General features: G+C 42.1%; 1 protein-coding gene across 1 annotated transcript; it reads left to right on the forward strand.

Moving 5' to 3' along the window:
- The first annotated feature begins 1,607 nt into the window (after positions 1 to 1,607).
- On the forward strand, positions 1,608 to 16,500 carry LOC310679916 (embryonic pepsinogen-like). Its single transcript, XM_083445864.1, has 9 exons — positions 1,608 to 1,703; positions 3,053 to 3,212; positions 4,986 to 5,103; positions 6,405 to 6,523; positions 7,252 to 7,436; positions 8,856 to 8,966; positions 9,688 to 9,817; positions 14,829 to 14,927; positions 16,129 to 16,500. Exons 1-9 carry the CDS (start codon positions 1,648 to 1,650, stop codon positions 16,267 to 16,269), a joined length of 1,119 nt encoding a protein of 372 aa, XP_083301990.1. The 5' UTR covers positions 1,608 to 1,647; the 3' UTR covers positions 16,270 to 16,500.
- Positions 16,501 to 19,097: the final 2,597 nt, after the last annotated feature.

Below are 19,097 nucleotides of genomic sequence, written 5' to 3' on the forward strand. Positions count from 1 at the left end.
GTTCCTAAATGGCTGGTATATCACCCTTAAGGAAATGACAACCCCCAAAAATAAGATTGATTCATTTCTTTTTGTGCAATTTCAGGTCCTTCCTGGCATCCCTTTTTCTTCTTTTTCCCCCATTCATGATGATTTGTGCTTATGTGCTATTGAGGTGGTCACATGTGGTCATGATTTTAATTATGTTTGCACATGAAAAATTTCTGGAGTGTCACAGTGCTTCATTTGCAAGCAGTGCATATTCTGAGATATATATATATATATATATATATATATATATATATATATATACACACAGTGGTACTTAATTTGTTCTGGAGGTCCGTTCTTAACCTGAAACTGTTCTTAACCTGAAGCACCACTTTAGCTAATGGGGCCTCCTGCTGCTGCTGCTGTTCTCATCATAAAGCATTATTTCTGGGTTAGCGGAGTCTGTAACCTGAAGCGTATGTAACCTGAAGCATATGTAACCAGAGGTACCACTGTGTGTGTATATATATGTGTGTGTTCTCTCTCTTTTGTTGGACATTCTTGCTCAGGTAGACCTTTCTAGAAGAATGTGTGGCCTCCTTTTCCTTTCTTCAGTTGTTCCTCGCCTGCTCTTCGAGTTTCTTGAAGTGCTGTAATATTGATGTTAAAACATTGCAGCTCCCTTGCAGTGATGGCAGTTCTCCGCTCAGGATGCTCATGGTCTGTGTTACCCGACAAAGACCTTATATTGCATGTTACTAAGTTCAATTGTCTTTCACGACCACTGGGTGGTGACCCCACTGGGCATGGTAATCCAGTCAGGGGGAAAGGGAGGCAGACTATGTTTAGGGCAACTTTTCTAGCCTTCCCCTTTTCGGGGTGAACAGAGTGGATCCCATATAGAGCTGCTCCATCATGGATACAGCTGCCGAGCTGCTCAACTGCCTCATTCCTTGAGTCAGAGTGACTGAATCTGTATCCACCACCCATGTGCCAGTTCATGACTAGGGGCTTCCAGATTTCATTGTCCTGTCCCCATTACCATTTGCCAATGATCATGGGACTTTGGGGGTTTGGGTTTGGGATGGGTTTTTGGAAGAAACCTGTGTGTGAATTTGTTTTATGTATGTAGATCAGTGCATGCTGACCAACACTCAGTCTTCACAGTAAGGCTCTATTTCGATGGCATGAGTACCACGACAACCGATAGATTCTTATCTGCTGCAGCCTTCATCCACCTTCACAGCCATTGTAACATACCTTGTTATCTTCCACCTGTTCAGCTTTTGAGGACTTCTTGGATCATTCTTTGTCTAGCTCCTCCCCTTTGACCTTACCGTCTTGGGTGACTCTGCTGGGAGTACGAGACTCCTGATGGTTTTGCTCACAAGGGTCATAGGAACGTGCAAGCCCGCTCACCCCGACAAGGTGAAAACCCAGCGAGTGAGTTATTTACCCTATTATATGCTGAATACATGACTTCCTCTTAGGTATGATTTCATTGTGTTTACAAAGCAAGGTGACTGATTACTTCTCGTTTCCAAGTATGGGCTGGACTTTCTGTGATGAAATATGATCTTTAGATGATGGTGGGCACTTCTCAAGCAGCTATAAAATAACAGAGTTTCCCCCAACAAGCACCAGAAAATCTAGAGCAGCCCCCACTGGACAAGCAGGATGAAGTACCTTGCAGTTCTCTTCACCATTGTTGCTCTCTCCGAATGTCTTGTTAAGTAAGTTATTGTTTCGTTGCTGATATTTACTCATCTGACAGCTATACTTTCTGATTAACTAATGAAGAGGAGGGAGAATGTGAATTATAACTTCAAATCTTATAGAATTTTTCAGATATATACATATATATAAACACATACACACAGCTGAGAGGAGATTAGTAAATGCAAAATGGTCATCTTGTAGCAATTACAAGGGTAGAAACACATAGACTCACTGAAGAAAGCATCACTAACGTCTAATTTGAGATGGAACAATATTTTGGGGCATTTGTGTGTGTGCTTTTTTTAGCCCAATAGGTCTCCTTGCCTTCAGTAACACAGTAACAGGATGATGCTCAGCACCTGAAGCTCATCACAGCATGTCCGAAGTGACAAGAGAAAGTGGAATTGTCAAACTGTTCTTTGTAATAAGCAATTGAGGGCCCAATAGCACACTTTGAACTGCTGCTGACACTAATTGAAACAAAAGGAGTCTAAAAAATGGGCTGCAAAGAATTAATTTTATGTCAGCAAATATTAAACACCCTACACACCTACAGTTGTTTTTTTTTCTTTTCAGCTATCTTCCTTAAATTAATTGAGAGATGAAGCAGATTAATATCCCTGCCATGCATTACAGCAGGGACTAGGATCCTAACACTCCATATGTTGCTGAACTTGAACCCCCACCATCCCTATTTGCCTTGCTGGTTGGGGCTGATGGGACATGGAGCTCAACAACGTCTGGAAATCCCCACTGGCTTCTTTCCCCTGCATTAAAGCTGTTCAGATCCCACCCATTCTATAGAAAAGATGCATGAATGAATGTGTGCAAGATTATAGGCAATAGTACTATTTCTTGATGCTAAAAAAAGACTTTGATTGCATTGAGTGGGTGCGAACTTCCAGTTCAATTTCCTAAGTACCCAAATTTTTGTAATAGCTTAGATCTAGTAGTTAAGAGAGTTTGGAAGGTGTGCAGGGCTGTAACTAGGGGGTGGTGAGGCGGGCCCCCACCAGGGGCGCAGGCAACGGGGGGGGGGGCACAAAATTGGCTAAAATATGTCCATAAATATGTCTATAAAAATATTGATTATTGCCTCATAAGAAAAGGTTTTAAATAGAGGGTGAATTGAAGGGGGGATAGAGGAGAGGTGGAAAGAAGAGCTAATTTGTCAATGGCTAAGGGGCACAATCTGGACAGTTCTGCCAAGAGCGCAAGATTACCTAGCTATGGCTATGATGGGGTGGTGATATTAAACCTATTATTATGTTTGGAGTTATGGAATGGAAAGACAGGTTGCAAAATAGGCAAATTTTACAAAGACAGAAAATCCAAACCTAGTATTTTGTTTCTTATGTTCCAGAATTCCCTTGCAGAGAGGGACAAAAGTAAGAGACACTCTCAAAGAGAAAAATCTGCTGGAAAATCTTCAGAAATACCATTATGACATTGGTACAAAATTCAACTCAGATATTTCTAATGCTGCCCAGGTGGCTGAAGAACCACTTCTGAACTCTTTTGAGGTGAGGTAATGCTTTTCTCTTATCAATTTTCTATGCTGCTGAACAATATTTCCCCAAAGTTTTCATGATGTCAGTTGAGATACTTCTTCATATTTCTCCTGACACCCAGAGGTTATCAACATAATATGTTAGATGCAATTCAGCAAAACACAGCCACAACTCAATCACACAATGGGACTTAGTCATGACTATCACAAAGCCCTCTTGTTTTCAACATTGTTGTTGTTGTTGTTTAGTCGTTTAGTCGTGTCCGACTCTTCGTGACCCCATGGACCAGAGCACGCCAGGCACTCCTGTCTTCCACCGCCTCCCGCAGTTTGGTCAGGCTCATGTTTGTAGCTTCGAGAACACTGTCCAACCATCTTGTCCTCTGTCATCCCCTTCTCCTTGTGCCCTCCATCTTTCCCAACATCAGGGTCTTTTCCAGGGAGTCTTCTCTTCTCATGAGGTGGCCAAAGTATTGGAGCCTCAACTTCACGATCTGTCCTTCCAGTGAGCACTCAGGGCTGATTTCCTTAAGAATGGATGCGTTTGATCTTCTTGCAGTCCACGGGACTCTCAAGAGTCTCCTCCAGCACCATAATTCAAAAGCATCAATTCTTGGGTGATCAGCCTTCTTGATGGTCCAGCTCTCACTTCCATACATCACTACTGGGAAAACCATGGCTTTAAGTATACGGACCTTTGTTGGCAAGGTGATGTCTCTGCTTTTTAAGATGCTGTCTAGGTTTCTCCCAAGGAGCAGGCATCTTTTAATTTCGTGACTGCTGTCACCATCTGCAGTGATCGTTTTCAACATAAGAAGTTGCAACTAACTTTTGCTGGATTGTGACCCATAGAGGAGTTATGATCCAGCCAAAGTTAATTACATTGAAATCCCATTGACACCTAGGGTAGCCAGATACAGTAGAGAACAGGGTTCTTGCACCTTTAATAGTTGTGTGGAAGAGGGAATTTCAGCAGGTTGTTGTTGTTGTTTAGTCGTTTAGTCGTGTCCGACTCTTCGTGACCCTTCATTCAAGTTCACAGATGCTGAGTGCACCTTTATTACAGCTATTCAAGGTGTGAGAACCGTGTTCTTTTTTGCATCTAGCCATCTTATTAAAGGACAGAGCAGGAAAATGATGAAGCCAGGGTGTTGTGTAGGCCAGAAAAATAGTACTTTAGCTTGCTTTTTGTGGTGAACATTGTGAGAGCTCTTCTATGGCAATAAATGGTACTTACTTGTTTTTTAAAAAAATATTTATAATTTTCAATTGTAACAAAAAGGAAAACATTTCACAAATCAATCAACAGTAATTCTTACACTTTGAATCTTGACTTCCCTCCCCCTTTTTCTGTAGTTCCTTAAAATTGTTTTCATCTTTCCCTGCATATCCCAGATTGTCTCAATCTATTCTTTTTTTAAAATCTGTTATTATATATATTTTTAGAAACTGCAGGTTTTTACAATGGCACTTATTTCTTATGCACAGAAGTTATTTGAAGTGGGGGAAATGTCAGTTCTGCTGTATTTCTCCTGTTTGTGAGTTATGTTAAAGCACATACTGCTTTTACATTATGTGATTTATTATTTGTTTATTTGAACAATTCCCTTTTCACATTATCCCACTTTTGACAGGAAATAAATTTCTCCTTTCTAACTTTTTTTTTAAAAAAATGTAGCACTTAGATTTACAGTGATTACCTTGCATATCTGTGAGGAAGTAAAATGTTCAAAAGCCTAAAAAGAAGGAAGGTTTTGCAAATTGTGTTTATTTTATGAATTAACAGACTGAATACTATGGAACAATCTACATTGGAACCCCACCACAGAAGTTCACTGTTGTGTTTGACACTGGTTCATCCACTCTCTGGGTACCCTCTGTCTATTGCAGTAGTCCAGCATGCCGTAAGTAACTGACTATAAAAAAGTCTTCAAGCATGTCACTCTGATATTAAAAATGACCTGGGAGGGCCTATGAAGTTGTGTAAAGGAATGGATTCATTATTTCACAATCCATCATTGCAGACTCAGGTCATAATTCTATTTACATATGAGTAGGGTTGATTGAACTCAGTGATGCCAACGTCTAAATAAATATGTGTGGAATTTGCAATCCTATACCCATTTACCTGATGTGGGCTTGCAATCCTATACCCATTTACCTGATGTGTCATCAGTGTCCCCACACAGCCCAAGTAAGGGGGGCAGTGGAGCGGGGGCAGGGTAGTAGAGTGGGGGCACATCCCATTATGCTTCAAGTGGCAAAACAGGGCACTCCACTGCTGGAGAGAGGGATCTTAGTTTTCAGTGATCAGGTGTAATGATCTCAGGCAGGCAAACAAGCTCCCAAAAGAAGTAATGAGTTTCTTGGAAGATTTACAGTAGTTTACAATTAATACAGAGAGAGCAACATGAGCCTGCCATTCTCAGCTACAAGGTGCTCAATCTGAGTCCCCACCTTGTACATAGCTGGCAACTCTCAGATTTGAAAATAAGGGATCAGCAGCCTCACCTGTCCCGGGGACAGTCTTTTGTTGCTTAGTCATTTAGTTGTGTCCGACTCTTTGTGACCCCATGGACCAGAGCACACCAGTCACTCCTGTCTTTCACTGCCTCCCGCAGTTTGGTCAAACTCATGCTGGTAGCTTTAGGAACACTGTCCAACCATCTGGTCCTCTGTCGTCCCCTTCTCCATCTTTCCCAGCATCAGGATATTTTCCAGGGAGTCTTCTCTTCTCATGAGGTGACCATCTTGTCCTCTGTCGTCCCCTTCTCCTTGTGCCCTCCATCTTTCCCAACATCAGGGTCTTTTCCAGGGAATCTTCTCTTCTCACGAGGTGGCCAAAGTATTGGAGCCTCAACTTCACGATCTGTCCTTCCAGTGAGCTCTCAGGGCTGATTTCCTTAAGAATGGATGCGTTTGATCTTCTTGCAGCCCATGGGACTCTCAAGAGTCTCCTCCAGCACCATAATTCAAAAGCATCAATTATTCAGCAAGATTAGTAAAAAATTGTGTTTGGTGAGATTAGTAAAAAAAGTAATACATCCAGCTCCTGTTATCTAAATGTTTCCCTAGTGTTTTCCAATGTCCTTTTATTACAATTATTCTCATCAGAAAATTTATACCTTCAGTTTGTTTCTGCTATTGATCACTGATTAAAAGCTGTTTTTGTATTAATTAATTTCTGTTTCCTTTTTACCTTTAGAAACACACCATAGATTTGACCCACGTAAGTCTTCTACCTTCCAAGGAACAGGACAGCCATTCTCCATTAAGTATGGGAAAGGAAGCATGGAAGGGATCTTTGGACTTGATACAGTCAAGGTAAACTAATAGTATTTTATAGATACAGAAAAAGTTGAGAATACAAGCTTATAAAAATATTGACTCTTCTGTGCATTTCCAAGGACGATACTTCTCAATGTTTTTGAATCCTGGAAAATTTAAAGCAGTAAAAACTGAATCAGCTTTTATATTCTGTGGAGATATTTATGCACAGTATATATACATTGATGGCTGCTCCTCAAGGAATTCAGAACACAATATGTGGTAACCAATAAGTTTATTTTAAATTGTCGTTGTTACAGTCACAGTAGTACAAATTAAAGCTGCAGTACTAAGGTTATGCAATCCTGAAGTAAATATCAATGAAATTGATGAGACCTACCTCTGAATAAACAGGTTTAAAACTAGGACCTAATTTGCTCTTGCCCACTATCCATAGGAGCAAATTCTTATGGGCCATGGTCCCTTCATCCCCCAAATATTATATGACGAGGGCCGCCCCTCAAAGTTAATGGGCTTTGCCATTCAAATGGTGCGCATGGACTGTGTCTTGTGATCAATTATGCAGGATGGGACTTACCTGCCACCCCTAATATTTTATTACCTGCCATTATACATGTTTGAATATTATTGTCTGAAAGGTCAAATGAGGTTTCCTTTCATGTTAACATGCACAGGATTGTAGCCTGAACGCAATGCTCATAGAAGCCTGCTCTGTACTTTACAACGTGATACAGAAGTAAGGGAAGACTGTGTTTTTCTCCTAGATATCTGATCTTACCATTTCCGATATGGAATTTGGCTTGAGTACCAGTGAGTCAGAAGACCCGTTTTCCAGAACTAAATATGATGGGATCCTCGGCTTAAACCCTTGGAAAAAAAGTTCATTCTTTGAGAACCTGATGAAGAAAGGCTTGCTTGAGAAAGACGAATTTTCTGTTTATCTCAGCGGGTAAACACTATTTTGCTTTACTGCTAAGAAGATTTGTTGCATGTTGATGGAGGACTCATGGAAGGAAACTGCACCCGAGATTACTTTACAGATTGGCTAATGCTTTGCCTGCTGAATCTTGTAGAACAGGCCGTCTGCCACTGTGCTTTGTTTGCACAGAGGTTGATGGGTAGAGGGGACTGGAACCTCCATCCCAAAATTGGTCAGAATGCTGAGCCCCTCCAGGGATCAATAAGCTATTGTAGTCAAGGCTACTTGATGATGAAGAAGAAAAGATCCCTCCAGTTTTCTAGTACCCAGCAGTCGACTGCACCATCTTGCTTGTTGTGCCTTGAGAGCAGAGCAGAGCAGGGGCCAAGCTCAGGTGAGCTAAGTGTTAATGTGGGAAGAGAGGGAGGTGGACAGACGTGAGGCAGAGAGTGAAGAGGTCAACCCCCCTGCTTCTTTTACTATTATTTAATGCATGGAAATACGGAATTAAAAAAATATTGTATTTCATCCTTTTCATTTTAATTTAATATTGTACCAACTTGAACCCTCCCCCAAAAAAACACTTTAGAGATTTGGAGTTTTTGCTCCAATTCACTATCCTACCCCATGCAGAATAACTGGAGGATAGTATCACAAAGACCATTTCACCTGACTATTTTGGCGGTAGATCAAGAACTGAAGGGTATAAATTGCTCCCTCCCATCGGGTGGCTAATATACAGCCCATCCTGTACATGTCAGCTCAGAAGTCAGTGCTACAGTGCCTGGCACTGCAACCTTAATGGCTTTTGAAAGGGAGGTAGCAAGCCTTTGCAGGGCAGAAGGCAGGAAGGAAAGCAGTAGATGGAAGCAGAGCCAGCCACAAATGAAGCCAGCTGATTTTGTCCGCATTCTCCACCCAGCTGAGGATATAATGGTAGCAATTAGACTGACTAAGGAGGGGGAATCTGACAGACAGTGACACTCCCTGGACTGGGGGCAGGCAGGCAGGCTGGAAGTAGACTGAGGTTGGTGGAGTAGAAGCCATTTCTGCAGAATGGCCTCCACTGCCCCAAACTGGCTTGCTTAAAAACACAATGAAAATCAATTAGAAGAACAAAACTTATGAAGATTATGAAGGGGGAAGTCAGTGTGTGATATACAGAGCTGAATAGGAAGCATGGTGATATATAGAACAAGAAATACAGAGTTGAATAGGAAGCATGGTGATATATAGAACATTAACAGCATTCACCTTTCAAAATCTTAAAGCCTTCATTGTCCAGTGTTCACCAGTCGATACTGGTGCACTGCAAAAGTACCTTTCTCTCTCTCTTTTTGTCTAATTTGGACAGGGGTACAAGAACATGATACATACACTTTTTAAATATGCAGTCCAGCTTATTCTGAATGAATGACTTCACATCATATATATATATCTATGTTTCAGAAAAACAGATGGGAGCATGATCATTTTTGGTGGAATTGATCAATCTTATTTCACTGGTCCTATTAACTGGATTCCTGCCACATATAGGAAATTTAAGATTGAAGTGGACAGGTAAGCAGGAATTATTCTTATTAGCAACATTATTGTATTAGCAACATTATTGTTAATCTTACCATATTGACTGGGTACAATAAAACTGAAAAGTTTTTCTGAATAATTTTAATGGCTACTAGTCAGCTAAACAGGAAGAGATGGAGGGCAATAAAATGCAATTGTGAATGTGCGACTTACTCTGTGTTTTCCAGTTGTCCCTTGTTAGGATGACTTATATAGGACCGTTCTTATAAATTGCATTTACAAAGTGCTCCGAGCACTTTACAATCTGTAGTTCATGAGTTTTGTTTTATGCCTTGTACTATTTCCAATGCAGCTTCCTAAAAGTACTTACCACATCCCACTCTCCATTTAAAAAAACCAACCCATGTTTGGGGAAGGGCCCTACCTCAGCTGAGAATCATTTGCTTTGCAAGCAGAAGCCTCCAGGGACATAGCTATACAGCTGCAAAGAAAACGTTTTAAGTGTGTTTTAAGTGAAATATACAATGTGATGCTAGATGTTGATTATGAGCCTTACGGAAAATTCAATGTATTTTTAAAAGCGTTTTTTTTTTTTAAATAGCATTTTTTATTCCACCTAGGTTGCATAGCTGATATTTCCAGGCCATGCTATGAGAACTCCCTCTCTGAAATCCTGGAGACCTGCTCTATACAATCTGGGATTTTTCTGTTTCATGTCAGAATCTAAAGAATCTAATGATGTCCAATTTCTCAGCATTCTAGTGTATGGTCAGGCAATCGCCTGCAGAGATGGCTGTGAAGCACTTCTTGACACGGGGACGTCCTTCTTGCTCGGCCCAGCATCTGAAATTAGCCAAATTCAACAAGCCATTGGAGTTACAACAGTAAGATTGACTTTTGCTGGTTGTCTTCATACTGTAGCTGAAAGAGGCCCAGTACCATCCTTTTCACTCCAGTGTCCACACTCCATACTCTAATTGTTAGCCAGAGCTCAAGTTTCAGAGGCACATAACCAAAGGTAGTGAGGATTAGGCTTGACCTAGGATATCGCCTGGACTGCAACTGCTGAAACCTCGGTGCCAGGCTTCATAGTTCTTCATGATACTGCATATGCATGCAAATGTACATGAGCATACAAACTATGACCATGGAAATGGCAGGGAAAGAAAACAATCTGGGAGGGTGACATCCCGTGAAATAAACACTTCCAGTGAGCCTGATACAAAATCCACACAATTAAATGAAGTGATGGCCTTTTTTTAATGGGCTTATTGGCTCTTGGAAGATTGTTCCCCATTGCTAGATCCTGATGCAATGAGAGTATGATCCATGGAAGCTTCTCTCTGACCGATGGTGATTTCATGTGTGACCTTTCCATTTTTATATGACATAACCTGAGAATGTCCCCTGGGTTTATTGTACTGTTGTATGTGCTTTGGGCCCCTTCATGGATCACTGCCTTGCCGTGGCGAAGGGGCTTGAATAACTCAGAGAAGCTATGAGCTATGCCGTGCAGGGCTACCCAAGATGGACAGGTCATAGTGGAGAGTTTTGACCAAACGTGATCCACCTGGAGCAAGAACCGGCAAGCCACTCCAGTATCCCTGCCAAGAAAACTCCATGGACAAAGACAACAGGCATATAAAAGTTATGATGCTGGAAGATGAGCCCCTCAGGTCGGAAGGCATCCAACATGCTACTGAGGAAGAGCGGAGGACAAGTACACGTAGATTCAGAGCTGATGAAGCGGCTGGGCCAAAGCCAAAAGGACGCTCAGTTGCGGATATGCCTGGAAGCAAAAGGAAAGTCCAATGCTGTAAAGAAAAATATTGCATAGGAACCTGGAATGTAAGAACCATGAACCTTGGTAAGTTGGATGTGGTCAAAAATGAGATGGCAAGAATAAATATTGACATCCTGGGCATCAGTGAACTAAAATGGACAGGAATGGGCGAATTCAGTTCGGATGACCATCACATCTACTACAGCAGGCAAGAATCCCGTAAAAGAAATGGAGTGGCCCTCATAGTCAACAAAAGAGTGGCAAAAGCTGTACTGGGATGCAATCTCAAAAATGATAGAATGATCTCGATACAAATCCAAGGCATCACAGTAATCCAAGTTTATGCACCAACCACAGGTGCTGAAGAAACTGAAATTGACCAATTCTATGAAGACTTACAACACCTAATAGAAATGACACCAAAGAAGGATATTCTTCTCATTATAGGGGATTGGAATGCTAAAGTAGGGAGTCAAGAGATAAAAGGAACAACTGGCAAGTTTGGCCTTGGAGTTCAAAACGAGGCTGGGCAAAGGCTAATAGAGTTCTGCCAAGAGAACAAGCTGGTCATCACAAACACTCTTTTCCAACAACACAAGAGATGACTCTACACATGGACATCACCAGATGGGCAGCATCGAAATCAGATTGATTATATTCTCTGCAGCCAAAGATGGAGAAGCTCTATACAGTCAGCAAAAACAAGACCTGGAGCTGACTGTGGCTCAGATCACCAGCTTCTTATAGCAAAATTCAAGCTTAAACTGAATAAAGTAGGAAAAACCACTGGGCTGGTAAGATACAATCTAAGTCAAATCCCTTATGAATACACAGTGGAAGTGAGGAACAGGTTTAAGGATTTAGATTTGGTGGACAGAGTGCCTGAAGAACTATGGATGGAGGCTCGTAACATTATACAAGAGGCAGCAACTAAAACCATCCCAATGAAAAGGAAATGCAAGAAAGTAAAGTGGCTGTCCAATGAGGCCTTACAAATAGCGGGGGAGAGAAGGCAAGCAAAATGCGAGGGAGATAGTGAAAGATACAGGAAATTGAATGCAGATTTCCAAAAAATAGCAAGGAGAGACAAGAAGTCCTTCTTAAACAAGCAATGCAAAGAAATAGAGGAAAACAATAGAATGGGAAAAATCTGTTCAAGAAAATTGGAGATATGAAAGGAACATTCATACAAAGATTTCCATAATAAAAGAAAAAGTGGAAAGGACCTAACAGAAGCAGAAGACATCAAGAAGAGGTGGCAAGAATACACAGAGGAACTATACCAGAAAGAAATGGATGTCTCGTATACCCCAGGTAGTGTGGTTGCTGACCTTGAGCCAGACATCCTGGAGAGTGAAGTCAAATGGGCCTTAGAAAGCACTGCTAATAACAAGGCCAGTGGAAGTGATGATATTCCAGCTGAACTATTTAAAATCTTAAAAGATGATGCTGTTAAGGTGCTACACTCAATATGCCAGCAAATTTGGAAAACTCGGCAGTGGCCAGAGGATTGGAGAAGATCAGTCTACATCCCAATCCCAAAGAAGGGAAGTGCCAAAGAATGCTCCACCTACCGCACAATTGCACTCATTTCACACGCTAGCAAGGTTATGCTTAAAATTCTACAAGGCAGGCTTAAGCAGTATGTGGACCGAGAACTCCCAGAAGTGCAAGCTGGATTTTGAAGGGGCAGAGGAACCAGAGACCAAATTGCAAACATGCGCTGGATTATGGAGAAAGCTAGAGAGTTCCAGAAAGACATCTACTTCTGCTTCATTGACTATGCAAAAGCCTTTGACTGTGTCGACTACAGCAAACTATGGCAAGTTCTTAAAGAAATGGGAGTGCCTGATCACCTCATCTGTCTCCTGAGAAATCTCTATGTGGGACAAGAAGCTACAGTTAGAACTGGATATGGAACAACTGATTGGTTCAAAATTGGGAAAGGAGTACGGCAAGGCTGTATATTGTCTCCCTGCTTATTTAACTTATATGCAGAATTCATCATGTGAAAGGCTGGGCTGGATGAATCCCAAGCCGGAATTAAGATCGCCAGAAGAAATATCAACAACCTCAGATATGCAGATGACACAACCTTGATGGCAGAAAGTGAGGAGGAATTAAAGAACCTTTTAATGAGGGTGAAAGAGGAGAGTGCAAAATATGGTCTGAAGCTCAACATCAAAAAAACGAAGATCATGGCCACTGGTCCCATCACCTTCTGGCAAATAGAAGGGGAGGAAATGGAGGCAGTGAGAGATTTTACTTTCTTGGGCTCCATGATCACTGCAGATGGTGACAGCAGCCACGAAATTAAGAGACGCCTGCTTCTTGGGAGGAAAGCAATGGCAAACCTAGATAGCATTTTAAAAAGTAGAGACATCACCTTGCCAACAAAGGTCCGTATAGTAAAAGCTATGGTTTTCCCAGTAGTGATGTATGGAAGTGAGAGCGGGACCATAAAGAAGGCTGATCGCCGAAGAATTGACGCTTTTGAATTATGGTGCTGGAGGAGACTCTTGAGAATCCCATGGACTGCAAGAAGATCAAACGCATCCATTCTTAAGGAAATCAGCCCTGAGTGCTCACTGGAAGGACAGATCGTGAAGCTGAGGCTCCAATACTTTGGCCACCTCATGAGAAGAGAAGACTCAGTGGAAAAGACCCTGATGTTGGGAAAGATGGAGGGCACAAGGAGAAGAGGACGACAGAGGACGAGATGGTTAGACAGTGTTCTCGAAGCTACAAACATGAATCTGACCAAACTGCGGGTGGCAGTGGAAGACAGAAGTGCCTGGCGTGCTCTGGTCCATGGGGTCACGAAGAGTCGGACATGACTAAATGACTAAACAACAACAACATGTGCTTTGGGCTATCTGGCTATCCTTTCCTATATGCAGGGTTCTGAAAAGAATCCACTATACAGTACATGAAAAGTGGCCAGATGCAAAACACAACAAAACTCTTGCACCTTTAATAGTTGTGCAGAGGAGGAACTTTCAGCAGGTATTAGTTCTGCTGAAAACCCCTCTTCTACGTCCAAGTCCCATACATGGACAGATAGAGGGTGCTTTTCATCCTTATCACTCTAGTGTCCACACTCCATAGGACTGTTAGCCGGAGCTCAGGTTTCAGAGGCACACAACCGAAGGTGGTGAGGATTAGACTTGACTTTGGATACCTCCTGGCACTGGTACCAACTCCAGGAGGCCCATGGGGGCCCAGGCACCACACACAAAATTGTGGGTGTTTGGCACCCACACTGTGGAGCCTCTGATGCGATTTAGGGTGCTTCACAAGGCCCCGGAAGTCACATCCAAGGCCTTGCGGGGCCTCCCGAAGCACTTTCAGGAGAAACTGGAAGTCACATTGGAGGCTTTGAGAGACCTCAGACATGACCCCGGAGATTGCATTGGAGGCCTACCAGGCACTGCTGCAGCGTGTGCAATGTAACGTGACATTGGGCACCCATAATCTGGGGCCCAAGTCGGTGCCCCGCCCTGCCTCCTGGACTATAGCTGCTGGCACCTCAGTGTCAGGCTTCATGGTTCTTCATGATACCTATTGCACATGCATGCCAATGTGCATGGGTATCAAAGCTACAACAATGGAAATGGCAGGAAAAGAAAATAAGCTGTGGGATCCAGTAAAGGAAGGGGGGGGGGGAGAGAGCACTGCTGTTATTTCGTACCGTAGTCTTTTCTGCAAAATCCATTGGCTTTATTTCCTCCAGACAACATCTCTCAAAACAGATTCAGTACATCAGCCTGCCATCAGCACCCATTTTAGAATAGGGAATTTGGTCTCATACCAGACTTTAAAAATGGATTGGATCATCTCCATTGGGTTAGATGTGAAGTGTTGAGATGATTTATTTGTAATATTCAGCTAGATGGCGTGCTTCTGTGCTACAGTGTTCTACATTGTGCTGTTCTAACCTGTGAGTTACACTAGATGGTTATTAAGTTCTCAGTTAAAGTGGTATGTTTGCTTTCCTGAGACTGACTCAGGGACAAATCTGTGGCATTTCTTGAGCAAACTTGAGGTTTGCTGGTTCATTTCCTTCATGATAAGAATAATGCCCAAACTCAACTCTTCCTTATCTCTTTCAGCATTCCTTCAACTGCAGAAACCTCCACAATATGCCAGATGTTGTTTTTGTAATCAATGGAATTCAATATCCTTTGACTCCACAAGCCTATACTCATAAGGTATATGATAGAACTGGAATATTATCTAGTTGCCATAATAATGCAGGTTCAAACAGTTTAGGGCAGATTAGAAGTGCAAAATATTTATGAACACATGGGCTAAAGACAGGGGGAAATGGAATACGTTTTGGGGCAGAAAGCCTATTAGATATCCTGAGACGGTTAGAAGAGCTGGACCCAAACTTGCATGTCTTATAGAAAAAAGGCCAATGCAAATTCCCCACCAACATACTGGTAGTTTCATGACAGTTTAGTATAGTATCTCTGACTACAGATGATTCCCATCCCAGGAAGGTTGCCTCTGACATGTTATATAACATGGGTGCCTGATGACCCCGAGAAGGACTTAAACCTTCCATCACATATAGCAACATATATACTGTATGCAGATGTGTTTGTTTGACAGTTGCAGATATGGAACGATTTTGAAGCAAATAATGTTCTTTCTCCCCTCATTTCCTCTTTGTAGTGACAACACAATCTAGAGAGTTTCTAAATCTCACTCTCAGCAGCATCCTAATGCTCCACATGTAGCCTTGAAGAATGGCTTCTATTGTCAGAGGGACACAGTGATCCTATCCTTTATAGCTAGCAAGAGAGGCGGAGTGAGGAGGAGATGGGAAATAAGTCTCTTGTGATCTCCATTGACTCCAAAGGGAGGGGCCATAGCTCAGTAATAGAGGATTTGCTTTGTCAATAAAAGTTCACAGTTTAAACCTCCAACATTTCCAAGTGGGCTTGGCAAAGATTCCTGGTCTGGAACTGATTCTATCATCATTAAGCCGGCATAATTCCGGGGATAAGATGGCATTTCAATGCAATTATTTCTTCCAACAGAGGAGAGCAAAAAACATTTTGAATTGTGGAGACTGCCTATAATTTTAAAATAGTTTGCTGACTTGTACAATTTGGTTGTTCATTATTAAGGTATTATGCTAATTATTATAGACTGAATACACAATTTACAATATTGTGCACTATTACTATTGTCCTAGTGTTACATCTACAACATTTATCTCCTTTTGAGACTTTTCTTCCAGGAAAAATCCTTCCTTGTCCTTCTTTATGTTGGAATGTTACCTTATGCTAGGGTTTAAAATATGGAAACCCTTCCTTGTGCATTTTTACCTCGATTAATTTCTTGGTTGATATGGAAGTTGAATCACCCACATCTTAAGGATATCCTTTCCTTTCTTTCTAGGATGACGACCATTGCAAGAGTGGCTTTAGCTCTGGCAGCAAAGATTATGATCACTTGATACTAGGAGATATGTTCCTCAGAGAATACTACAGTATATTTGACAGGGGGAACAACCAAGTTGGACTGGCAAAGGCAGTGTAAAAAAAAATTCTGCATTTAAACTATGCAAGTGCTGTAGTTTCTCATTTAATCAACTAATGCCAACGTCATCCTAACTTCATAGCAATGTATTTGAGCTAATACTATCACTCGGTGTCCTATTAAAAATTATATTCGTCAGATGCCTTCAAAGAAGATGCAGGTGGTAGCATTGTTGTGGCATATATGATCTGAAAATTATGTATTTCAAATTAATAAACTGTTCCATGGCTACGCTTTTGGATGTGATTCGTGTACAATACCCTATAGCTAATGTGAGTGAAGCTGAGGTCAATGAGGAGGGAAAAGGAAAAGGAAAAGGGCCCAGTCTCAGGATAGTCAAGTTTAAGTCATGGAGAGAAAGAGAGAGTAAAAAGCCACCAATGTAAATTAACAGTATTTTTACTCATTTATTTCTTTTTTATTCCCTATAAATAATACACAGCAAGTACTGTACACTAATACCACGCACAGAACTGGAGAGTTGTCACAGATACAAGCACTCATCCTGCAGGGACAGGGAACCTGTAGGCCCCCATATGTTGTTGAGCTGCAGTCCAGCCCCAACCTCCATGGCCAGAGTTCAGGAATGATGGAAACTGTAGGGTCAAAAGTTCGCCATGCCTGCCCTTATTGATAATCACATATTGTCCTAAACTGGGTGGCAGTGAAAGGACTGTGCCCCCTCACCATCTAGTGGTTTCTTTGGAGCAACATCTGTTTTCACTGCCTCCTTTCACAATTTCACATTCTGACCAGATGAGACATCTGATTCAAGGGCCAAACTTGGCAGCCTTTTCAACTTGCTTGGACTTTGGGGAGTTTCTTGATCAAGCAGTTTTTAGGTTGCTTCACCACCCACTGACTGTACAGATCAGGAAAGATACCATGAAAGCCCAAAGGATACCAGCATAGTTAATGAGCAATGTCGAAGAAGCTGGTATAGACAAAAAGGCTTCTTTAAAAGAAATAAGTCTTGTCCAAATGAGGAATAGAATGGAAACAAACCTGGAAAGTAGCCAATGTACCACCAATTTTTAAGAAGGGATCTGGGGGCTCCTGGAAAAAACAGGCTGCTTACCTTAACAATTCTCCAAGGGAGACTGGAGGATAAAAATAACTGTTATTGATAAAATAACCAAGCTTATTGAAGAGCCAACCTGCCTTTCCTTCTTTCTGGGGCAGTTGAACCTTACAAATTTCTCCAGCATAAAGGAAATTGCACCTATTTGCTGTATTCATCCTCACAGCTGTTGCTTTTGCACAACTTCTTCTGAAGAAACGAGTGATTGTGAAAGCTATATCACCTTCCTGATGTTGCACCATTAATGATCACACCCAAATAAAAGTGATTCATCTGTTTTGGTGGAATTTAGATTAGGTCCAAGTTTCCTTGTTTTTCTTGCTACCCAATTCTTAAAACACATTGAGTTGAAAGTTCAGTCCCATGTAAGGTCTGAATCATGTTGGGTGAACGAAGAACCTAAGAGGAGACTAGTAGCTCCTCCAAGTCGCTGTAGAGGTGGCATGGAGGGGGGCTGCTGAGGACGCAGCAGATCTGGTATGCAAGGAGCACATGGCAATGGCAGCAACAGCAGGCGATGCATTCCTTGGAGGCGGGATCTGCTGCCCCTGTGGATCTTTCTGCCTAAGGTGGTCATCCCACCTTGTCTCATGGATGGGCTGGCCCTGGCTCTACCAGTATATGGAGCAGAGGTTCTTGGTTCACTTTCTAGCCTGTTTCTGTGGTCTTCTTCTCCAGGAATGGGAGGATGCTGGAATGCAGAAGTGTCAGTCCAGTCGGAGAGTTTGGTTGCCCATTTGCTGCCATGATGGCATCCTCTGGACCCTACCAGTGATGGCAGGAATCTGGTGGTTGAAGGTGGTAAGAATTGGAGGGAACCGGAACACATGTTTATGCCAACAATACTCCCAGCAACCTGCAATAGGACTGGGTGAAGGGGTAAGTTCCTTACTGGGCAGAGAGAAGGGATCCATTTAGAGGTCTCTCTGTTCAGTTGTCAAGTTCCTAATGCCTCAAGTGGCCCTGCTGCCATTCACCTTCATCCTGCTTCATATGTACCCTTCTCAGGGTATCTGGTCAGGTCATATGCCCATTTCACCTAGCCTCACACCAGCACTTTTTTTTTTTTTAATGTTCTGGTGAGCTACACATGAAGAAAGATGTGCTAAACTTTCCAAGTGCATCAGAAGTAGATTTATGTGTGTGAAGAAGGGGTGGAGAGATGATTTTGGCTAATTCTTATTGGGTCATAGGAGCATGATGGAATGGGTTTGAATGCCTATAAGAAAAGCAATAAAAGCTGGTGAAAGAAAGTGGAATTAAGGTGCGAGAAAGAGAGGACTCCACTGTGTGATTAGGTAAAAAGAAGGTGGACGAAGGTGTCAACAGAGAGGGAAAGGGGACAGGCAGAGAGCTGGCAAAGGGAAGAATTGTGAAAGGAGGAAAGACTTGTAAGTGGCAACAGAAAAAGGACTAAGAAAATGCAGGAAGGAGGCTATAGTCACAGGGGGCAGGGGTGGGAGAGACAAGAATAAGACGGTGAATGTTATTCGTTAATGGCTAACATCATCGCCCCCACAATCAATCAATGAGACTGAAGTTAAAGCAAATACAGATTTCAGCAGTAGCAGGCACTTCAGTTCAGATGCCAAGTCCGACAGAAGCTGATTGAATTGTATAGAAAGCAATGTTGCCATACTGGCAAAATTCTCAAAGACAAGCAAGCAAGCAAGCTCAGTCCCTGTATTGGAAAGCCACCATATTTCTCTGTAAGCAAGACCACAAAGACAATAAACATGCAAACCAT

Source organism: Podarcis tiliguerta (genome assembly GCF_965153285.1).
Source record: "Podarcis tiliguerta genome assembly, chromosome: 6".
NCBI lineage: Eukaryota > Metazoa > Chordata > Lepidosauria > Squamata > Lacertidae > Podarcis > Podarcis tiliguerta.